We start from the raw sequence: 22,774 nt of genomic DNA, 5'->3' as shown, positions 1-22,774 counted from the left end.
TTTGGATAGGAGAGAAGTCACAGAGGCCTAGGTGGTGGTGCCCCCATCTTGAAAAAAATGAATGTGGAATGAAAATGACTGAAATTTTGGAAAGACATTTAAACTCTAATTTTTATTATAAGTAATGCTTGGTTACCTTCTTAGACATTCTTGGTAGAATTTCTCTAGATACAGGGATGTGGGTTTACTGGTTATTGCTCTCCAGAATGGCTGTACCAATATGATTTAATTGTTCTTGTTAGTTCAAAGGAGTTTTATATATTTTTTTTTCCTGTTTCTAAAATTTGTAGGCCACTGAGGACTATTGGTAATAATACAAGTTAAGCAAAATTTGGTTTCTTATTCATAAGAGCACAAGGGAAGGAGAATCTGCATTCTTTCCGAAGACACACTTAACTCACCCTACTATGACAGAAGCTAGTACAGTATCAAATACTTGATTTCTACCAGGGCATGCATTTCTGAACTAGAAAGAGTGCAAGGGCTGTGACAGTTAGTGCCACCTAGTGGTCAGACTACACTTTGGCTCCTGGAGGGTCTGTCTTCAAAGTGCTGGAAATTGGCAGAGGAGCTTGCCCAAAAATCAGATTCTTGGCCTTACCCCTGGTAAGTCTAATTCAGAAGGAAGGAGAGAGAGGAGAAGGGAGGGGGGAAAGAGCGAGAGCGAGAGCGAGAGCGAGAGCAGGGTGGTGGTGGGGGTGTGGGGGGGAGAAAGAGTCCAGGCGACAGCATATTTAAAAACAGCCCGTGGTGGTTGATACGCATTTGGTCCTACTTCTGCTCTAGAACACAGTTTAGCAATTGGCCCAGCTCTCTCCTCTTCACCAGCACGGACTGTTTGGGGTTGAAGGGGATCCAGCTGAGCTTGCACGCAAGGGAAGGATGGAAACAGGTTATGTGTTTGGGGATGAGAAGAAAGTACCCAAACTATGACCAAATCCATTTGCATTTCCTCCTCATTTATTTCTGTTGACTTCAGTGCTGCCTTGGACCCTGTGGGCCATCCCCTCCCTACTTCTGTCTTCTTCTTCCTATCCTTCACCCTGGTATTCGGAGTCCCTATAATCCGACTCCAGACCTTCTCCCCTTGCCCTCAGTGAGCATTTCTTGTACACATGACTCTTTCAGTATCCCACAGCATTGTGCTCGGGCCTTTGGTCATACTGCTTCTCCCCAGAAATTCTTATGCTCCATTCTTTTTGCATTGTACTGCAATCTTTAAGTTTTTATGTCTTTTAAAATTCAGAAGACCCACAATCTCAGAGAAGCCTTCCTTGGAGCATTAACACCTCATCCCTTCTACTTTGCCACCATACTGCGTGTGTAGCTTGTATGAGCTCCTGGCACATCACCAAATAATGTTCCTTATTGCTACATAAATATTCTATCCATCTATCATCTTACTTATTATGTTGTTTCCCTGGAATATAAATTCTATTCATTCTTCAAATGCCACCCACTCAACTAAGCCAAATACAGACTATTCTCAGCTTCCTTTATTGATTCCTTCGCCAAGATCTGCTAGCACCGTGAGTCCTCAGCTGCCCACTTTAACCCTTGAGCACACATTCCGGTATGTTCGTGAACTCTGCCTTAGACTTCTTTTCCTGCTTGTTAATAAATTGTAGCTACATAGGACAGAGACTAATTTTTGGATATTTTCCAAAATCGTTTGCACATTTCCAAATGCATGTTAGGGCTCGGTTGAACTTGTTTCCATTGCTAGCAGGTTGCCCATATCCTCACTTTACTCTAGAAGGGAAGCAAAATTTACAATTTATCGAGCATCTGATATTTGCCAGATGCTGTGCTTAGAATTTTACGTATATTACCGTATCTAAAACTTAACCCTGTGAGTAGACTGCTATCCATTTCTTAGATTAGAAAAGTTAGACTCATAAATGTTTAATGAGTGTGTAGCTATAATTAACAGATCAGGATTTGGACCTAGGCCAGTGATGGCGAACCTATGACACGCTTGATTTTTTGGTTGATTTTTCTTTGTTAAATGGAATTTAAATATATAAAATCAATATAAAAAATATAAGTCTTTGTTTTATGATGGTTGCAAATATCAAAAAATTTCTATATGTGACACGGCACCAGAGTTAAGTTAGGGTTTTTTAAAATGCTGACACGCTGGGCTCAAAAGGTTTGCCATCACCCCAAAACCCATACACTTTACTCCTCCCATTTGCCTCCCTTTAGTGTTAGAGCTCCATTGTATGGCATTTTATAACGATGCTTTGCATTCCTGCTTCCTCCTTTAATGAGTCCGCTCTCCAGTATTTACCCTGGAGTAATAGTCAGTCATTCCGACTCCCCGTGCCCTGCTTCCTGTCTAAATGGAGACGCCCCTCTTATCCTGTAGTCTGATTTCTCTATGCATAAGTAAAGCAATGGCTCACCTGCACTTTTTTGGGGAGGGACCGGGTTTATGGATTGAAACACTTCTTAAAGTGGAATAACTCTGGGCCCTGAACCACGGAGGTGCCTTGGAGAACACTAGTGGAGGCATCTCGCTGGCATGTTGAGCCTCCTTCCATGTGCCCACCTTGGGAACGTAAGTGATCTCACTGAGCCTGGTGGCTTCGGGCGCTCTTTCTATAAGGAGCCCCATAGAATTTCCCAGCGAACTCAGTACAAACCGGGATTTGTTCGGTTGTGTTTTCTGCCACAGGGATTCAGAGCAAGCCCCCGGCATATTCGAAGGCGAGCTGCAGCGGCCGCGGCCGCCCGCCTGGAGGAAGCCAAGACTGTGGTGGAAGCTCATCATCCGAGTGAGCAAGACAGCTCAGCGAGGAAGCGGAGAATCAAGAAAAACAGCCGCGTCCAGCCGGAATTCTACCACTCCGTCCAAGGCGCTGCGACCAGAAGGCCTGTAAGTGGAGAACCGTCTTTTATAAGAATGTTAACTACACTGTCACATGATGTGGTCAGCCTCTTAGTTTAAAAAACAAATCATCAGATTAACGTTAAATGACTAGGTTTTCCTCTTGTTATGCCAAGCGGCGGTGTACTCACCTGTGTCCCAGCAAGGAATGTGGTTGCACGGGTTTCACAGACGGCGTTGGGGCACAGAGCTGTCACAGAGGCAAGAGTCAGTCACTGGCAGACATCGATTTAAAAACCGGTGAGGCCTGAGCCCCATTGGAGCCAGTCTAGGCTGAGGATGGGCCAGCCAGCTGAGGTACAGTAAGGAGAGATCAGAGTTGGTGCGAGGGGGTGTGTGTGTGATTGTAAAACCAGTGTCAGGATGGGTGAAGCAGGGGCGGGGGGAAGTGGACCTGGTGTCCGGGGTGGTAGCTGAACCCCGCCAGGAGGGTTTTGGGCCAGTAAGGCCTGCGCTGCCCTCAGCAACTGCCAGAGAGACTCTGTAAGGTGCTGGGCTGCTCAGGTGTGGCCTTTGGGTTGCCCTTTTTTCATCCAGATACCCAGTGTCTCTAGCCACAGTGCTGTCTCACCTGGCATTCAGCTGGACGCTGGTCTCCACCTCTTGCTCACCTGCAAGCACATTGCTCTGTGTGCACGGATTCTTAGTTGAGGTTTTTACATGCGGACTTTTTACCAACCCTGTGACAGTTAGGGATTTTGGCTTAGAAAATGCCCCTTTCAAGCTTTTAAAAAACTATTTCATAACTGCAATAATTTTGAATTGCTTTAGCATTCGCTCCTGTACTGTAGGGACCCTGTTTCTGTCGTTCCTCATGCCAACCTAGGGGAGCCAAGATTTGACTTCATAATAAGTCTTTGTAAGTCATTCGAGCAGAACTGCCCTTGTGTGGGGTAAATGTGTGGCAGGCACATGCGGACGTTGCTAGAAAGCCAGGAGAATGTCTGACTCAGTGACTGGCCCAGAGCAATGGCAAGAAGAGGTCCTGTTTAACTTTAACCAGTTGTAAATTAAGTACATACAGGGGTGGCAAAAGTAGGCTTACAGTGTGAGTGTGTGAGACAAAGTTTATTCTTGTATTATTAATCAATTATTGTATGATTTTTTTCATACAAACAATTATAAACCTACTTTTGCCTACTCCTGCATTTAGCGATGAGTGTTCTTTTCATAATTTAATACAACAAAGGCTTAGTTGTATTTGGTACCTATGTGGAGCAATATGAAATAGGAAAATGTATTGGTTTCACAAACTTTTTTATACAGGAAATAAGGGAAGTACATATATTAATAACTAATAGTTATTGAGGCCTTACTTTGTAATAAGAATTATTCTATGTGACTCACTTAATAACCCTGTGAGGTACATGTTATTATTCCCATTTTGTGGATGATGAAACTGAGGCCCAGAGAAGGTAAATAACTTGTTTACTTAGTGCTTAGGGAGCAAAGTCTAGGGGTTGGATCTAGGCAGCCTGCCTCCAGAGCCCAAGCATTTATCTCTACAGTCTGGTCTAGGAACTCACAGCTGAGTGAATGGACAGACATGTAAACAAGTAAACACAATGCATGTCTGTGTTATGAAAATGCTGTTGTAGAGTTATGCACAAGGCACTATGGGAGCATCTTAGAGGGCCAGAAATATTTACCGAGAAGCAGATGCCTGAGATGAGCCCTGGAGACAAGAAGTTTATCAGGTGGAAAGTGGAGGTGGGAATCTCTGATGAAAGAACATGTTCAAAAGCACGGAGGCATGAAAAGAATGGCATACTCAGGGACCAGCTCAGGTGGTGCTGGCAGATGAGACTGGATGGGTCAGGCAGGGCCAGGTCATTAAGGGTGTATATATTATGCTAAATAGTTGGGTTTATTGTCTGTGATGGGGATCCGCTAAAGGTAGGGAGTAGGCACACTGCTTCTGTTGCTCAGAATCTAGCTAATTCTTTGCTCTTTGTAATCTTTCCATGTGGATCAGAATGGAGAAGTGTTTACCATCACAGTTTGAGAGCCCTCAGCTATCATTATTCTCTCATGAGCACTGTACATAACTGCCTTAGGTAGTGGGGTGCAGTCCTGATGCCTCTGGACTTTGAACTTGCTGTCTACATTGTCCTTGAATGCCACGCCTCACTCTTTATTTTCCTGGTGAATTTCAGTTTACCTCTTAAGACTGGCTTATGCTCATGCGACTGTTCAGAAGTCTTTTTGGATCCTTCCTATCAGAGTGAGGTGCCTTTTGTTTTGATCCGTGGCACTTTGTACAGATCTCCAACATAGCAGTTATTCAAGTGAAAAGGGCAGGCTGTGTAGTAAGATAGACATGGGTTCAAATCCTGCTCTGTGCATGTGGCATGAAATAATTGGCACACAAAGAAAGTTTAACTGAAGAGAGTTTAATGAAAGGACTGTTTACAGAGGTGTGGGCAGGGCTAAGCTGCTTCATCAACCTTCATGCAGAACCTGCCTACCACTTCTGACCCGTAGACCATGGTCTTAACTAGATCCTGGTAAGAGGAGCTGAGCCGTGGAAGAACCCTTCCCCAGGAGTTGTGGCTGAAAAGTGCAGCTACAGCCAGAACCGGATGAGGCAGGAAGGGAGCAGGCGCAGTGAGTCTACAGCTGGTGCTTTTCCGTCACCCAGCCTTATTGGAGGCCAGAGGGCAGAGGGGTTTGGGTAACACACATTATAGAGGTCAGCATCCCAAGGACAGAGTGAGGCAGAGATGGGCAGAGACTCTGAGATGGGTAAGGGGCAGTGGAGGATAAAAATCACATGTGGTAATCTTTGCCAAATTGTCCAACTCTTTGAGACTCAGTTCTTTTTTTAAATTTTTTATTAAATCTTTATAGTTCAGATTATTACAGTTGTTCCTCTTTTTCCCCCCATAGCTCCCCTCCACCCAGTTCCCACCCCACCCTCCGTCCTCCCCCCACCCCGCCCACTGTCCTCATCCATAGGTGCACGATTTTTGTCCAGTCTCTTCCTGCATCCCCCACACCCCTTTCCCCCCCAGAATAGTCAGTCCATTCCCTTTCTATGTCCCTGATTCTATTATAATCACCATTCTGTTCATTCTGTTCATCAGATTATTTATTCACTTCATTCTTAGATTCACTTGTTGATAGATGTGTATTTGTTGTTCATAATTTGTATCTTTACCTTTTTCTTCTTCTTCCTCTTCTTAAAGGATACCTTTCAGCATTTCATATGATACTGGTTTGGTGGTGATGAACTCCTTTAGCTTTTCCTTATCTGTGAAGCTCTTTATCTGACCTTCAATTCTGAATGATAGCTTTGCTGGATAAAGTAATCTTGGTTGTAGGTTCTTGGCATTCATCACTTTGAATATTTTTTGCCACTCCCTTCTGGCCTGCAAAGTTTCTGTTGAGAAATCAGCTGACAGTCGTATGGGTACTCCCTTGTAGGTAACTGAGTTTCTTTCTCTTGCTGCTTTTAAGATTCTCTCTTTGTCTTTTGTTCTTGGCATTTTAATTATGATGTGTCTTGGTGTGGTCCTCTTTGGATTCCTTTTGTTTGGGATTCTCTGTGCTTCCTGGACTTGTAAGTCTATTTCTTTCACCATGTAGGGGAAGTTTTCTGTCATTATTTCTTCAAATAGGTTTTCAATATCTTGCTCTCTCTCTTCTTCTGGCACCCCTATAATTCGGATGTTGGTACGCTTGAAGCTGTCCCAGAGGCTCCTTACACTATCTTCGTATTTTTGGATTCTTTTTTCATTTTGCTTTTCCGGTTGGGTGTTTTTTGCTTCTTCGTATTTCAAATCTTTGACTTGATTCTTGTGGTCCTCTAGTCTGCTGTTGGAACTCTGCATAATATCCTTTATTTCAGTCAGTGTATGCTTAATTTCTAGTTGGTCCTTTTTCATAACCTCGAGGGTCTCACTAGATTTCCTGAGGGTCTCACTACATTTATCGGCGGTCTCACCAGTCTTTTTGAGGGTCTTACTAAATTTATCAGCGGTTTCTAGAAAGTTCTTGAAAAACCTTAAAAGTGTGGTTTTGAACTCTATATCCAGTCATTTGCTTTCCTCCATTTCTGTCATTTGTGACCTGTTTCTTGGTCTCTGCATTTTTTATGCTTCCCTGTGTTGGTAGAGTGACTTTTGTGTGCTAGGTGTCCTATAGGGCTCAGTGGCTCAGCCTCCTCAATTACCTGAGGTGGACACTCTTGGTGCACCCCTTTGTGGGCTTTGTGCACAGTCTTGTTGTAGTTAAGCCTTGATTGTTGTAGGTATCACTGGGAGGAATTGACCTTCAGGCCAATTGGCTGTGAGAATCAGCTGTGTCTGCAGTGGGAGAACTTCTGTGCTGAAGACACCCTTATGAGGCAAGACTTGCTTCAGTGGAGCTTTGGTGCTCACTGAGTCTGCCCCCTGAGTGTGTTCCTTATAGATCTGAGGAGTTGTAATTGGATGGTCCCACTCTGACCACTGGGTACACTGGCTCTTGGATCTAAGGAGGTACTAATTTAGCCTCTGCCTGAGGCTACCCGGCAGGAGCTATGAGGAGATCTGCAGGTTCCCCTTCCTTTTTTGGAGTTTGGAGGTGCCCAGATGAGGCCCAGCTGTGAAGCAATGCAAGCTGCTGTGGGGCCTTGGGCCTTCTCTTGGAAGTTTGGGTCTGTCTGGCCCAGCTGCAGTTTGTTAGGTAATTTTCAGATTGCAAAGGGCCAGGGCATTCTTATGCAAAAGCCTCTGCTGCAGCTTGGGTGGGGCGGGGTCTCAGAGAATCAACAGGGCGGAGCAAGCAGCTATGGCTGATCCTCAGTCCTGCCCTAAGGGGCCCTGAGTCTCAGTGTCCCGGTATGCGGCAAGCACCTCTGAGAGAAAGCCGCTCTCGAGTTCCGCCCACTGCCAGACAGTCCAGTTTCTCCCTGTATGAGTCTGGGTCCCCAGAGACTCGCCCGGAACTGGAGTTCAGAGTAGTAGGGGGCTTTCGACTCCCTCCCGATTAAAAAAGACAGCCGCGTCCTCAGTTGCCACCCTTGCCGGGTGCGTCTCCGTACCTCTGCACTTCCGCACTTCCTCTGAGTCTCAGTGTGCTTTTCTCTTTCCTTCTAGTTGTAGAATTTCCACTCAGCCAGCCTTCCTGTGGTTCTGGATGATGTCCGTTTTGTCTTTTAGTTGTATTTTTGAATTTGTTGTGGGAGGCAGCAATTTCCAGTGTTTACCTATGCCGCCATCTTGGTTCTCGCCGAGACTCAGTTCTTACTGTAAAGCGAAACAATAGCCACCTCTTTAAGTTGTGAGGATGAACTGAGCTGACGTGGAAATAAATGGCACAGTGACCTGCTTAGAATAAACTCTCAATAAATGGTAATTCCTTCCTATCTGTTCCTCCCCTAGACTTGGACTTCTTTGGGGGCCATATCATGTGATTTAGGGTATCTCATCTGGATGTATTTATTGAGTAAATGAATGAATGATATTATTCATGACATATACTTATGCACTATAGAAACTCAGAGAATGGAGAGGTGATTTTTTTTATACACCATAGGATGATCAGGGAATAACTACTTTTGGGAAGAGATTGCATTGAGTTGGGCTTTCAAATCTGGATAGGAATGGGTAGGAATTGGATAAGTAGCAGATGTTACATCTGGGAAGTGGAGTAAGCGAAGGTACTGAGAACCATTTGGCTGGATGTGAGGATTTATAGAAGAGAAGTACAGGGTAGAGCTGGAAAAAGAGATTGGGGCCAAGATACATTCCATACAACCATTGCATTTAAACTCATTTTCTGTGCTTCATGGAGACACTGGGAGAAGTGAGTAGCATGATCAAAGCAAGGTTTTAGGAGGATTAAACGTGAGCAGAGTGAGTCAGAGGGGAGCAGGACAGGGGCCTGCAAAGCAACTACTGCAGTGTGTAGGTGTGAGGTGATTAGGACTTGAACTTGGGCCTAACCCATGACATTCTCTGCGGGTGTCTGGTGGTCACTGCTGATGGGGAATCTGAGGACGGCCTTCACCCTCTCTTCCTCAAGAGCAATTGGAAAGGGGGCCGGTAGAGGGCAGGAAATAACAGTGGAGGTTACTCTGTTGCTTGGGGCGATAGAAAGATCCTGGGGAGTGTTCTTTGGGGCAGGTAAAGCTCACGTCCCCCATCTTCCTGCATCTCCTAGGGGGTCATCCCAGAGACTGGCTATCACCAGACTTGGTGGTGAGGAGGCTGTTGGCTCCTTGTCTCACATGATTCCTGCTCAGCCTTCTGGAACCTTATGGCCCGTGCTGACATGTCCTTATTTTTGTGAGGACTTGAGCTGAGGCTTTGTGTCCTCTTCTGGGTAGGTGTCATCAGCAGTGCCTGCTAGAGCCACCCTATTTAACATGTGCCTGAAGCCTGAGCCTTTTCTAGCATGCACATTTGGAGAAAATCAGTGTTACCACACATGGCCGTGAAGGCAACTCTAACGGTGGCTTAGAGTGGAAATAAATCCGCTGTGCTGACTCAGGATTATTTGAATGACTTTATATGAAGAACTCCAGGCATTCCCAGGGGCAATCTGAGGGAGAAACAGGCCCCTGCGTGGGAGAGACGGGAACAGATGTAGCTGGGAAGGAGATGAGTCAGAGATCGTGACAGTGCAGTTTCAGCCACTTTCAGGAGGACTGTCCTCTTTGTGAAATGGGCCACGTGCCACACGGAAGGCATTCCACTTCAGCATCTTGGCTGCTGTGACCGAATTACCTATTCAGAATTCATAATTTATACTCAAATGTGCCTGTAAGAATTTATAATGGAGATCACTAATGTAAACTTCATAATATGCATGCTTTTTATTTTGCTCCTCTGGAATGTTTCTAAGGATGAGTTAGTTAAAAATTTATCCTGATTTTATCTTAGGAAATACATAGATCTTGGAATTTATGCTATACATTAAGACGCTGGAACACTTAGGAATTTTCTACCACCTTGAAGCAGAAGAGATCATTAGATTCAGCCTCCATTGATTCTTTAGTATGTTGGCATTACAAAGAACTATTTTGTGTGTGTCTGAATCCTAGAGTTTTTAAAAAACATCCTCCGCATCCTATTAAGAGCTCTCCCTTTCCTGCATGCTTACTCTGTTGCTAATACATGGACCTTGTTCTCTGTTTATTTCCCCGTGTTTTTCTCATTTAATCTTCCCAGCAATTCTCTGGGATCAGTGCTCGCTTTTCAGAGGATACTTGTCAAGGTCACATAGCTGGTAGATGATGGGACTACGATTTAGACCAGGGGTGGGCAAACTTTTTGACTCGAGGGCCACAATGGGTTCTTAAACTGGACCGGAGGGCCGGAACAAAAGCATGGATGGAGTGTTTGTGTGAACTAATATAAATTCAAAGTAAACATCATTACATAAAAGGGTACGGTCTTTTTTTTTTTAGTTTTATTCATTTCAAACGGGCCGGATCTGGCCCGCGGGCCGTAGTTTGCCCACAGCTGATTTAGACCCAAGCATGCTGACTGGAGCAGTTGGGGAATGGAAATCCAAACCATCACACTTATGGTGCTAGATGTTTATTCCAATCAATTATCCTGAAGCATTAAGCTCTGAGTCTGTTTTCCTACCTGCATAGATGGCAGATATAGATGAGATCTTTGTGTCTTTCAACTATTACAGAATTAAAAACCTATTTTCAAATAGTATTAAAAACCATAGATAAACCCCAAACCTTTTTGCCATGCATTTTATTGATCTTCTATTTCTGTGGCAGAGCACTTAGGAAGTAGCAAGTCTTTCTACCCTATTGCTCACTCAGGCGAACCTGTTCCTGTATAACAACTCTCAGGCCTGAGAGGAATTTATGTGTTTGGTATGGGGGTGGAGTAAGGGGAAATAAAAACTTTAGAGTACTTAAAAATAATCAGGCACACTGTCTCTATTCCTGTTACGTTGTACTGATTACAATTTTTAAAAAAATATATTTTATTGATTTTTTTACAGAGAGGAAGGGAGAGGGATAGAGAGTTAGAAACATTGATGAGAGAGAAACATCGATCAGCTGCCTCCTGCACACTCCCCACTGGGGATGTGCCTGCAACCAAGGTACATGCCCTTGACTGGAATCGAACCTGGGACCTTTCAGTCCGCAGGCCGATGCTCTATCCACTGAGCCAAACCGGTTAGGGCTGATTACAGTTTTTTTGCACACTGCAACAGCATCCTGTACGTTTTCTCATGACTTAGAATTCAGACTTTCTCACGGTGGTGAAAGAATATGTGATTGACAGTTGCTAGCACTCCCACATCATTACCCAGGCTGTAGCTTGCTCCCCCTGTTGGCAAAACCTTGGCCCAAAAGCTTCTGTCTTCTCACTCTGGGGCTCCCACCACCACAAGTAAACGAATGATTGAACCTGAGAATTTTGACTCAGAAGTTGGAGGACAGACAGACTTAGCACAGATGATTGGTGATCCTATTCTCTGAAATGGTGGACACTGAGGAAGAAACAGGTTATGGGGGCTGGAAATCACATTTCCAATTTGAATATATTCAGTTTGACATATCTATTAGATATCCCAGTGTCTGGATTTCATGGAAGACATAGTCTGGGTTGGGAGTCATTTGCACATTGATATTATCAAATCCATGACATGGGGTGGGATGACCAGGAAGTGAATATTGAGAGAGAAAAGAAGAACGTTGGGAACTGAGCCTTGGATTCCCCAGTGTTGACAGGTTGGAAAAAGGACTGAGGTTCCCTTATAACTTCCAGCTGTTCCCTCAGCAATGCAGCTGCCTTCAGCAGATATGGGTCCAGGCCTTTTGACTTTCATTTAAGGATATTCATCTTAGGCCAAGAAAAGACAACTCTGGTCGAAACTACAGAAAGTAGCAGAAAATGATTTTCTAACATAATGATTTCTTTTTCCTGTTCTTTCTACTCCTAAACCACTTCCTTGGCCTCACCCTTCTTTTCCTTCTCTTTTTGGATTTTGCTTTTGAATTTTGGGAAATTTCCCCACTTTTCTGATTGCAGTTCAGATCATTATAGGCTGCAAAATATTTTGGAATATTGCATAGTTTTTTATTTATTTATTTATTTATTTATTTATTAAATCTTTATTGTTCAGATTATTACATTTGTTCCTCTTTTTTCCCCCCCATAGCTCCCCTCCACCCAGTTCCCACCCCATCTTCTGCCCTTACCCCCCCAGTGTCCTCATCCATAGGTGCACAATTTTTGTCCAGTCTCTTTCCGCATCTCCCACACCCCTTTCCCCCCCAAGAATAGTCAGTCCATTCCCTTTCTATGTCCCTGATTCTATTATAATCACCAGTTCATTCTGTTCATCAGATTATTTATTCACTTCATTCTTAGATTCACTTGTTGATAGATGCATATTTGTTGTTCATAATTAGTATCTTTACCTTTTTCTTCTTCTTCCTCTTCTTAAAGGATACCTTTCAGCATTTCATATAATACTGGTTTGGTGGTGATGAACTCCTTTAGCTTTTCCTTATCTGTGAAGCTCTTTATCTGACCTTCAATTCTGAATGATAGCTTTGCTGGATAAAGTAATCTTGGTTGTAGGTTCTTGGTATTCATCACTTTGAATATTTCTTGCCACTCCCTTCTGGCCTGCAAAGTTTCTGTTGAGAAATCAGCTGACAGTCGTATGGGTATTCCCTTGTAGGTAACTGAGTTTCTTTCTCTTGCTGCTTTTAAGATTCTCTCTTTGTCTTTTGTTCTTGGCATTTTAATTATGATGTGTCTTGGTGTGGTCCTCTTTGGATTCCTTTTGTTTGGGGTTCTCTGCACTTCCTGGACTTGTAGGTCTATTTCTTTCACCATGTAGGGGAAGTTTTCTGTCATTATTTCTTCAAATAGGTTTTCAATATCTTGCTCTCTCTCATCTTCTGGCACCCCTATAATTCTGATGTTGGTACACTTGAAAGTGTCCCAGAGGCTCCTTACACTATCTTCGTATTTTCGGATTCTTTTTTCATTTTGCTTTTATGGTTGGGTGTTTTTTGCTTCTTCGCATTTCAAATCTTTGCCTTGATTCTTGTGCTCCTCTAGTCTGCTGTTAGGAGTCTGTATAATATTCGTTATTTCAGTCCGTGTATGCTTAATTTCTAGTTGGTTCTTTATCATAACATCGAGGGTCTCATTAGATTTCTTGTAGATCTCAATAACTTTATCGGCGGCTTCTAGACAGTTCTTGAAAGACCTTAAAAGTGTGGTTCTGAACTCAATATCCTCCATTGACAGTTTTGTCCTGTTTCTTTGTCTCCCCATTTTTTATGCTTTCTTGGTGCACCCCCTAGTGGTCTTTGTGCGTGGTCTTGTTGTAGTTAATACTCGGGGGATTTGACCTCCAGGCCAACTGGCTGTGAGAATCAGCTGTGTCTGCAGTGGGAAAACTTCTGTCCTCTAGGGAGGTGCTAATCTAGCCGTTGCCTGAGGCTATCTGGCAAATGGCTCTGCGCAGGGCTTGGGCGGGGCGGGTCGCACCGGATCAACAGAGCGGATGGAGGGAGCAGTTATGGCTGCTCTCAGTCCCGTCCCCAGAGGCTCTGCCTCTCAGAGTCCCAGCAACCGCTGCAAACCTCAGAGAGAAAGCTGCCCTTGCGTTCCGACCGATGCCAGACAGTTCCGCTTCTCCCGTTTGAGTCTGGGTCCCTAGAGACTCTCCCAGAACTGGAGCTCAGAATCTGAGACTCCCTCCCGATTGAAAACGACAACCGCGCCCTCAGCTACCAGCCCACTCCGCGCGTACCTCCTCACCTTTGTATTTTCCTCACTGCGCCTCCTCTGAGTCTCGTATGCTGTTCTCTTTCCTTCTAGTTGAAGAATTTCCCCTCAGCCAGTCTTCCTGTGGTTCTGGGAGATGTCCGTTCTGTCTTTTAGCTGTATTTTTGAAGTGGTTGTTCGAGGCAGCTAACTCCGGTGTTTACCTATGCTGCCATCTTGGTTTTCTGCATAGTTTTTATTTATTTATTTATGTATTTATGTATTTATTTATTTATTTATTTTTTATATATTTTATTGATATCTTACAGAGAGAAAGGGAGAGAGACAGAGAGTTAGAAACATCGATGAGAGAGAAACATCGATCAGCTGCCTCTTGCACATCTCCCACTGGGGATGTGCCCACAACCCAGGTACATGCCCTTGACCGGAATCGAACCTGGGACCTTTCAGTCCGCAGGCCGACGCTCTATCCACTGAGCCAAACCGGTTTCGGCCATAGTTTTTATTTTTAAAAATTAATAGTAATAGGATTTCAGGTCATTTTTGTACTTGGAAGCCTGCAGTGTAGGAAAGACTAACTACACATCCTTGATTTTGTTGATATATAGTAGGATGTTTCTCTGTTCCTTTCCTGCTTAGATTATTAAAAGGCCTTCCCTTTCCTTTCCTTTTCAAACATGTAGGACCAGGCGGCTTTATTTGAAAAACCTCAGGATACTTCCCTTTCTATGGAAAGTTTGACTATACAGCTCGTACCTTATTTTGACTTAATTAATCATCAAATACAGAGCTTCTAAAGGAAATGTTTGTTTCCTTTTCATCTTTGGAATTCTAGAGCATGAATTGAATTAATAAAGTCAAATTTCTTTTGCTAACTGCCCCAAAAAGATTTATTGAACTGTGTTCATTCAATTTACTGGGTCTTTACTACACACATTGCTATGCCTCCCTTAGTGAACCTTTTTAAAAAAAATATATGTTTTTATTGTGTGTGTTTTTTTAGAGAAAGAGGAAGGGAGAAAGATAGATATAGAAACACTGATGAGAGAGAAACACATCGATTGGCTGCCTCCTGCATGCCCCCTATTGGGGATTGAGTCCGCAACCTGGTCATGTGCCCGAACTGGGAATTGAACCCATGACCTCTTGGTTCTTTCCTGGGTAGACGCTCAGCTGCTGAGCCACAATGGTCAGGCTCCCTTATTGAATCTTACAAAAGATTTCATTTATTATAAACTAGAGGCCTGGTGCATGAAATTCATGCACGGATAGGACCCTAGGCCTAGCTGGTGATCAGGGCCAATTGAGGCCTTCCGGCTGCTGGCCAGGGCCTTCCTTCGTTCTGTGTGGCCCCCTGGTGGTCAGAGCACATCATAGCGAGTGATCGAACTCCCAGTCTTCCAGTTGAACTCCCAAGGGGACACTTTGCATATTAGCCTTTTATATATAGAGATTTGGTATCAATATATATACAGAAACTTGCAAAGTAGGTGGACTATATTAAATGAGCAGTGCTAATATAGAGTTAGTTTCTCAAACAGTTTATGAAACCAAGATTAACTTGGTAAAGGGATTCAGGGGTTCTGCTTGGAGAAATATAAACACATCTTTTTCTAGCTCCTGAACCTCTTCAAGATCAGCATTTTGGCTGCTTGTTATTCATCTTGTCTTTCTTGTACTCAGGGTCCCCCCTTAAATTCTTTAAACTCCAAGCAATGAAACTTAAATAAAACTTTTAGATAGACACTTAAAATTCATGGACAACAGCGGATGAAAGAACTGAAAAGAAAGGCCCTTCAAAGATGTTTGGGTTTATTACTTTGCCTCTCACCAGAACAGTCTTTAAATTGTTCCAGGAGGATGGGTATAAATTCTTTTATTTTTATTTTTATTTTAAAATATATTGTATTGATCCCTCACAGAGAGGAAGGGAGAGGGATAGAGAGTTAGAAACATCGATCAGCTGCCTCCTGCACACTCCCCACTGGGGATGTGCCCGCAACCAAGGTACATGCCCTTGACCAGAATCGAACCTGGGACCCTTGAGTCCCCAGGCTGATGTTCTATCCACTGAGCCAAACCGGTTAGGGCTAAATCCTTTTATTTTAAAGGACACAGGCATAGTTTCCCTTGGAATTCTGGTTGACCTTTAACAGCTGTCTTTGCCTCAGATGACTTCTTGATCTTTGCCCTAAATCCTTGGGTTTCAATTTAAGACCATTTCCTGTTGTATTTATTATCTGTGAAGAGGATAAAGCTTAGCTCCTCTGCTACTGTGTTACCATCAGTCCTTATGAAATCAAAATGTTGAAGTTTGAGGGAATCTTAGAGTTTATCTGATTCAACATTCTCCTAATGCTAGTCTTTATTGCTTGAGTACCTTTAGTGATAAGATCTCCCATTGTTAGCCCTAGCTGGTTTGACTCAGTGGATGGAGCATCAGCCTGCGAACTGCAGGGTCCTGGGTTTGATTCCAGGTCAGGGCACACACCTGGGTTGCGCACTCAATCCCTAGTAGGGGGGCGTGCAGGAGGCAGCCAATCAGTGATTCCCTCTCATCACTGATGTTTCTTTCTTTTTTTTTTTAAATCCTCACCTGAGGATATTTTTCCATTGATTTTTAGAGAGAGTGGAAGAGAGAGGGAAAGACAGAAAGAAACATCGGTATGAGAGAAACACATCAACTGGTTTTGGTTGCCTCCTGCATGTGCCCCAACCAGGGCCTGGGCCGAGGAGGAGCCTGCAATCAAGATATGTGCCCTTGACCAGAATCAAACCCAGGACCCTACAGTTCATAGGTCGATGCTCTATCTACGGAGCCAAACCGGATAGGGGATAGGTCCACCGTTGATCTCTCTCTCTCTCTCTCTCTCTCTCTCTCTCTCTCTCTCTCTCTCTTCCTCTTCCTCTCTGAAATCACTAAAAATATATTTTAAAACTCTCCCATTGCTAGATATCTCTCATTATTAGTAAGTTAATTGTTCTTGAGAATAAAAAACCTTTTTCTTCACTAGGCTCATGCTTCCATTTCTCTGGACCTTTTCTCCTACATGTAATTCTCCATTTTTCCAAACATCACCTATTTGGCACTCCTCTACAGCAAGGATCTGTCTGATTTCTCAATAGTGCCTCTTCTGTTGTTGTTGTGACATAATGAAGTGAGATTTAAGAAAACCAAACTATGAAAACTGAACATATCCAAACAGCATTCAGTTTGTGTGACGGCAGTTGAGAGGTCAGTTCTGGAAATGACAGCAGTACTTCAGGAAAATTACTGCTGTGTAGTAGCACTTTGTAGTTAAGTAGAACTTCATATTTTTAAAAGTATGCTCATATTCATGATCTCATTTAATCTGTACAACCAACTTGTGCATTGGGGAGGGTATATATTATTAATCCAATTTGACAAAACTGTGTCTCAGTTAGTAAGGGACTGACCCAAGGTCATAAGTCCAGATGGAGGCAGACATACACCACCCTTGCAATCTATTTGGGAGATCTCTCACTCAGATAACACCTGGGGAAGTGGGTGAGAGATTTCAGGGACAAGAATGGAGATTCCAGTAGCCTGGAGGAATTATTCATTTTTCTCAACCTGACTCATTCCCAGGGAGTAGCTGTATATCTTTGAGAGCTGCTCACAGCCTGCCTTATCTAGACTGGCCACCCTAGAGTATTCATGTATTGGCAAGTCCACTTTAATCTGACCCTATTAAGTGCATGCTGCTCAATTATCAAATGTAAAGTGGGTTATCAACTCTGATGCTGGGGAATGTCACTGACTTACCACCATTGACACCCCCTGTCCCCACTACATACCAATTGCATCACTAGGATGGATGAAGATCAGATACTTAATTTGATTTGGTGTTAAAATTAGGTTTAAATACTCTTGTGCAATATTACTGGGAATGTAAAATCATGTAGCTGTTATGGAAACCAGTATGTCACTTCCTCAAAAAATAAAAATGGATTTACCACAAGATCTAACAATCCCACCTCTGGATGTATACCCAAAGGAACTGAAAGCAGGGTCTCGAAGAGATATTTGTATACCTATTTTCATAGTAGCATTATCACATTAGCCAAAAGGTAGAGGAAACCCAAGTGTCCATTGATGGGTGAATGAATAAACCAAGTCTGATCTACACATATGGTGGAATATTATTCAACCTTAAGAAGGAGGGAAATTCTGACATGTGCTACAATATGGGTGGACCTTGAGGACATTATACTAAACTAGAGGCCCGGTGCACGGATTCGTCGTAGGCACGGATTTGTCTAGGGCAGGGGTGGGCAAACTTTTTGACTCCAGGGCCACAATGGGTTCTTAAACTGGACCGGAGGGCCGGAACAAAAGCATGGATGGAGTGTTTGTGTGAACTAATATAAATTCAAACATCATTACATAAAAGGGTACGGTCTTTTTTTTTTTTTTAGTTTTATTCATTTCAAACGGGCCGGATCTGGCCCGTGGGCCGTAGTTTGCCCACGGCTGGTCTAGGGTGTGTCTGACCTGTCTCGCCCAGTTTCTATCGGCCGAACCCCAGCAGCAAGCTAACCTACTGATCGGAGCGTCTGCCCCTTGGTGGTCAGTGCGCACCATAGTGACTGGTCAAACAAACAGTCAGACACTTAGCATATTAGGCTTTTATTATATAGGACTAGAGGCCTGATGCACAAAAATTTGTGCACTCAGGGGGGTGGGATCCCTCAGCCCGGCCTGTGCCCTCTCGCAGTCTGGGACCCCTCAGGGGATGACCACCTGCTGGCTTAGGCCTGCTCTCCGGGGTATTGGGCCTAAGCTGGCAATCACATATCCCTCTGGCAGCCCGGCAGCCCTCGGGGGATGTCCACTTGCCAGCCGGGAGCAGACCTAAGCTGCAGTTGGACATCCTGAGCACTGCTGAGGAGGCAGGAGAGGCTCCCACCACCACCGCTGTACTGGCAGCCATCAGCCTGGCTTGTGGCTGAGCAGAGCTCCCCCATGTGGGAGCACACTGACCACCAGAGGGCAGCTCCTGCATTGAGCGTCTGCCCCCTGGTGGTCAGTGTGTGTCATAGTGACCAGTCATTCCCAGTCCTTCTGCTGTTAGGGTCAGTTTTCATATTACCCTTTTACTGTATAGGATAGAGGCCTGGTGCGCGGGTGGGGGCCGGCTGGTTTGCCCTGAAGGGTGTTCCGGATCAGGGTGGGAGTCCCGCTTGGGTGCCTGGCCAGCCTGGGTGAGGGGCTGATGGCTGTTTGCAGCTGGTCACACCGCCTTCAGGGTGGGGGTCCCCACTGGGGTGCCTGGCCAGTCTGGGTGAGGGGCTGAGGGCCTTTTCAGGCTGGCCTGTGACTGAAGCTCCCAGCCTCTCCCTTTTTTCCTTTTTTTTAAATTCTGGGATTTATTTACCTTCTATAATTGAAAGTCTGTTGTCATCACTGGCGCTCCCAGCTCTGAGGCCGCGGCTGGCTGAAAGCAGGTATCTGGGGTTTGTTTAGCTTCTATAATTGAAACTTTGTTGCTTTTGGAGCTGTTGCTTTTGGAGCTTAGAGCAGGCCATGGCAGGTGGGGAACCTTGGCTTCCTCCATCACTGGAGCAAGCAAACCTCCTGCTCGCTTCAGCTTCATGGCTGCTGGCCGCCATCTTTGTTGGCAGTTAATTTGCATATCGCCCTGATTAGCCAATGGGAAGCGTAGTGGAGGTATGGTTAATTACCCTTTTTATCTTTTATTAGATAGGATGATATAAGCCAGTCACAAAAAAGGACAAATACTGTATGATTCTACTTCTGTGAGGTCCTTAGAGGAGCAAAATCATAGAAACAATACTAGAATGGTGGTTACCAAGGGCTGATGGGAGGAGGAAATGGGGAGTATAGAATTTTAGTTTTGTAAGATGAAAAGAGTTCTGGAAATTATTTGCACAATGTACAGTGTAAATGTACTTAATACTACTGAACTGTACACTTAAAAAAAGGTAAATTTTATGTTCTGTATATTTTACCAAAATTAAAAAGAAATTAAGTTTTAGCAACCATTGCAGCCACAGAGGCAGAAGAATAACAAGAAAGGTTCATAGAATAAGCACCCAAATGTTAAGAATATACTTTTAGCTTATTTTAAGTAAAACTTTCATGAAGTATGAGAGGTACAACATAAACAAGAGGTAATTATGAGTAGCAAATGCTAAGAAAATAACTAAATTACTTGTACACAGAGTGTGGGCATGACTGTTGGTTGAATGAATATCAGATGCCAAGACATGTTTTATATGAATGAGATGACAGTGGTATCATTATTCTTAAAAAAGAGAAACTACTAGGAATGTAGGCTCTTAGTTGAGGTTTTAAGCACTATTGTCTCTGTATATTGTATTTGCATATGAATCAAAACATTCTGGAATAAACAATACTGATTTAAAACAATGTAAACTTGCATATTAATTGCAAAGACTGTATTATTTCATGCCTTTATAGTAATGAAATAATAAGGTCCCTGGAATTTGCTTCAAAATAATCCAGGGGGAAGAGGAGGAAATGTGGGTAGGAATATAGTCCAAACAACACTGACCAGGATTTGGTAATTTTTGAAGCCGGATGATGTGTGAATGGTAGTTCTTTATACTTTTCTATTGTAAAAGCTTGAAATTGTCCCTAATAAAAGGTTTAAGACATTGAAGAAAAAAAAAAAGAAACAGATTTTTGTTGAAATTTATGTCATCAACACTTTGCTTCATCAAGTCCCTTTTCTGGCTTTTGTTTTTCATAGATTGGTCTAATTTTTTGCTAATAATTTTTCAGATTTCAGATATTCACCATTAGAAGGTGTTTAGAAAGGCAGAAGGAAGGGAGCAATATTCCAATGGCTACCTTTGGATACTTTTAATTCCCTTTTCTTTTAACAAAGGACTATTCGCTTATTTGTTAGCTTTTTACTTAGAACATTTTATAATACCATGCTGGTGCATTTAAAATTTAAAATGTAAACAATAAATGTGAAACAGACAAGGCTGATTTTTTGTTCTTTGTAGATTTGTTGATATGAAAATAGAATTATTATTGAAACAAAATTGACCCCAAGAGCAATATGCCATCACATTGCTTGACATTGTCTTGCTGAATCTGTTGATATCTAGTCTTACACTTCTTTTTTATTGTTGACAGTATTATAGATGTCCCCCATTCCCACCTAGCCTTTGTTCCCCTCCACCCAGTCCCCTCCCCTCCCCAGGCCTTCACCACACTATTGTCTGTGTCCATGAACTACGCATATATGCACATATGTTCTTTGGTTAGCCTCTAGGTAGAATTCTTATATTCCAGCAGTACTTTTTTTCCTCCAGCACATTACACTTATATCTTTGCACAGAACTCATGAAATTTTGATGATGACTGAAATGCAAGCTATTGAATACTTGCCTAATTGATCTGAGCTCATCTTTAATATTGACATCACATTCCATTATGTAACTCGATTCAGGAAATGGTTTTTTCAGAGGTAGGTTGTTTCTTTGATTTGGCTGCTCATACTTCAACTTTTCTGTTGCTAAATAGGGGGATGAGATGATGATTTGCACATTTCTACGTGTTTAAAACTTATTTAAGAAGACTTGAGACTGTCATTAGTTAGGGTGCTTTGAAATTATCTGTGAATTTTATTTATATATTAGCCCTATTAGAAATGGGCATCAATAATTGAGAACGAATTATAGTTTTTAGCTGCTTTGCCAAATGGAAAAAACATTGCTCTGTTTACCTTCACTAAAATTGGACAACTAGGCACGGGTCTTTAAGAAGCAATAGGATTTTTACAGGATATGTGCTCTCATGCTAGTAATTTTTATAACTTGCAGCCGCAGAAAAATACCTATTTTTAAATAGCAGCATAAGTGTTGGAAATGAGCTTCTTTCTCTTAGCTGTCAGGATAACCATTTCCCTTGAACTGTGATTGCAGTCAGTTGTGACATATCACTTTCAGCCTTTTCTCCTTCTGCATTCCAAGAAGATTGAGCATTATTGAGCATAAACCTTTTTTCCCAAGAGTTCAGAATGGCCAAAATTGTACATTGAACCTGAGCATATACCTTAAAGTGGAGTTCCATGTGCTTATTGAGCTCTTTGGAATTATAAAGATGATAGAAAAGTAATTAGCTAAGGTTCTTGGCACATTTTTCCATCCTTTTGTTTGGTAGTTGTTTGTTTCGTCTCTGTGAAACAGAAGAAGATTAGCCTCCCATTTTAATAAAGTGTGAACTAGAGTTAGTTAGACTTAATTTCTTCCACTGAAGACAAATTTTAGGTATTTATGATTTTCACCAATAAAGAAAAACCACTTGCATTAAATATCTGACTATTTTCAGGCTTAAAAGTCTGAGTATGGTTGCAGAATGTTAGAGTTCTAAAAACCTAAATATAAAAATAAACTGTTGGTCCGACAGTGGGAGGTGAAGTGGGAAGATGAATCACTTTGATATCAAGCATTGTTTGATTCTTTTGTCAGTTACTTAGTGTGTGCTTTATTTTCTTAGTTATTTTCACTGCTTCTTTTCATTTCCCTAGGTATAGGTAATTTTGAGGAAGAGAATATGATATATTGCTAGGCATTAAGAAGTATTACATTAGTTGATATTTTAAAATACCTTTTATGCTAAATGTGGAGCCAGATAAGCTGAAAAACAAAACAGAAATATACTGAAATTGACCACAGTCCTTCTTCATTGCAGTTCTGTCACTTATTCTGATTTTAATAATGAGAAGAATTGTGTCACCTTACAAGAAAGAGACTGTGCTTTGTGTTCTAAATTTTAACCCTAGGGAATTGTGGCATTTCAATAAATTTTTAATAATGACTCTCTGGTCTACTTTTATTTTTTTGAATAGTTTCTGCTTAGCTCTCATGGAGTAAGAGAAGTGTAAGTGGAGAAATCCATGGAGAAAAGGAAAATCATAGGCTCAGTTACTGTGGCCCATTGCCAAGTTAGATTGTATTTTGGCTCTCCAGAAGGACCTTTCTTGATACTTTTTTGAATGTTATCTATTCATCATGGAAACAGAAATTAAAAGGGTTTTTTTTTGTTTTTTTTTTTTTTTTGGTTAATCCTCACCTCAGGATATTCTTTCGATAGATTTTTAGGTAGAGTGGAAGGGAGGGGGAGAAACAGAGAGAGAGAAAAACATCA

At 42.6% G+C, this 22,774-nt stretch overlaps 1 protein-coding gene across 1 annotated transcript in view; it reads left to right on the top strand.

Annotated features, from left to right (window-relative positions):
* The window catches only part of DST (dystonin), a gene marked incomplete at its 5' end in the record, with an annotated part of 425,995 nt that overhangs the window by 46,717 nt on the left and 356,504 nt on the right, over nucleotides 1-22,774 (top strand). The window contains one exon of the mRNA XM_081094138.1: nucleotides 2,681-2,881. Coding sequence (XP_080950264.1) covers nucleotides 2,681-2,881 — 201 coding nt within the window. The remainder of the gene's footprint in view (nucleotides 1-2,680; nucleotides 2,882-22,774) is intronic.

This window comes from Myotis nattereri, assembly GCF_964212035.1.
Source record: "Myotis nattereri genome assembly, chromosome: 6".
Lineage (NCBI taxonomy): Eukaryota > Metazoa > Chordata > Mammalia > Chiroptera > Vespertilionidae > Myotis > Myotis nattereri.
Note: the sequence above shows the minus strand (reverse complement) of the source record. Positions and strands in the feature narration are given on the sequence as shown.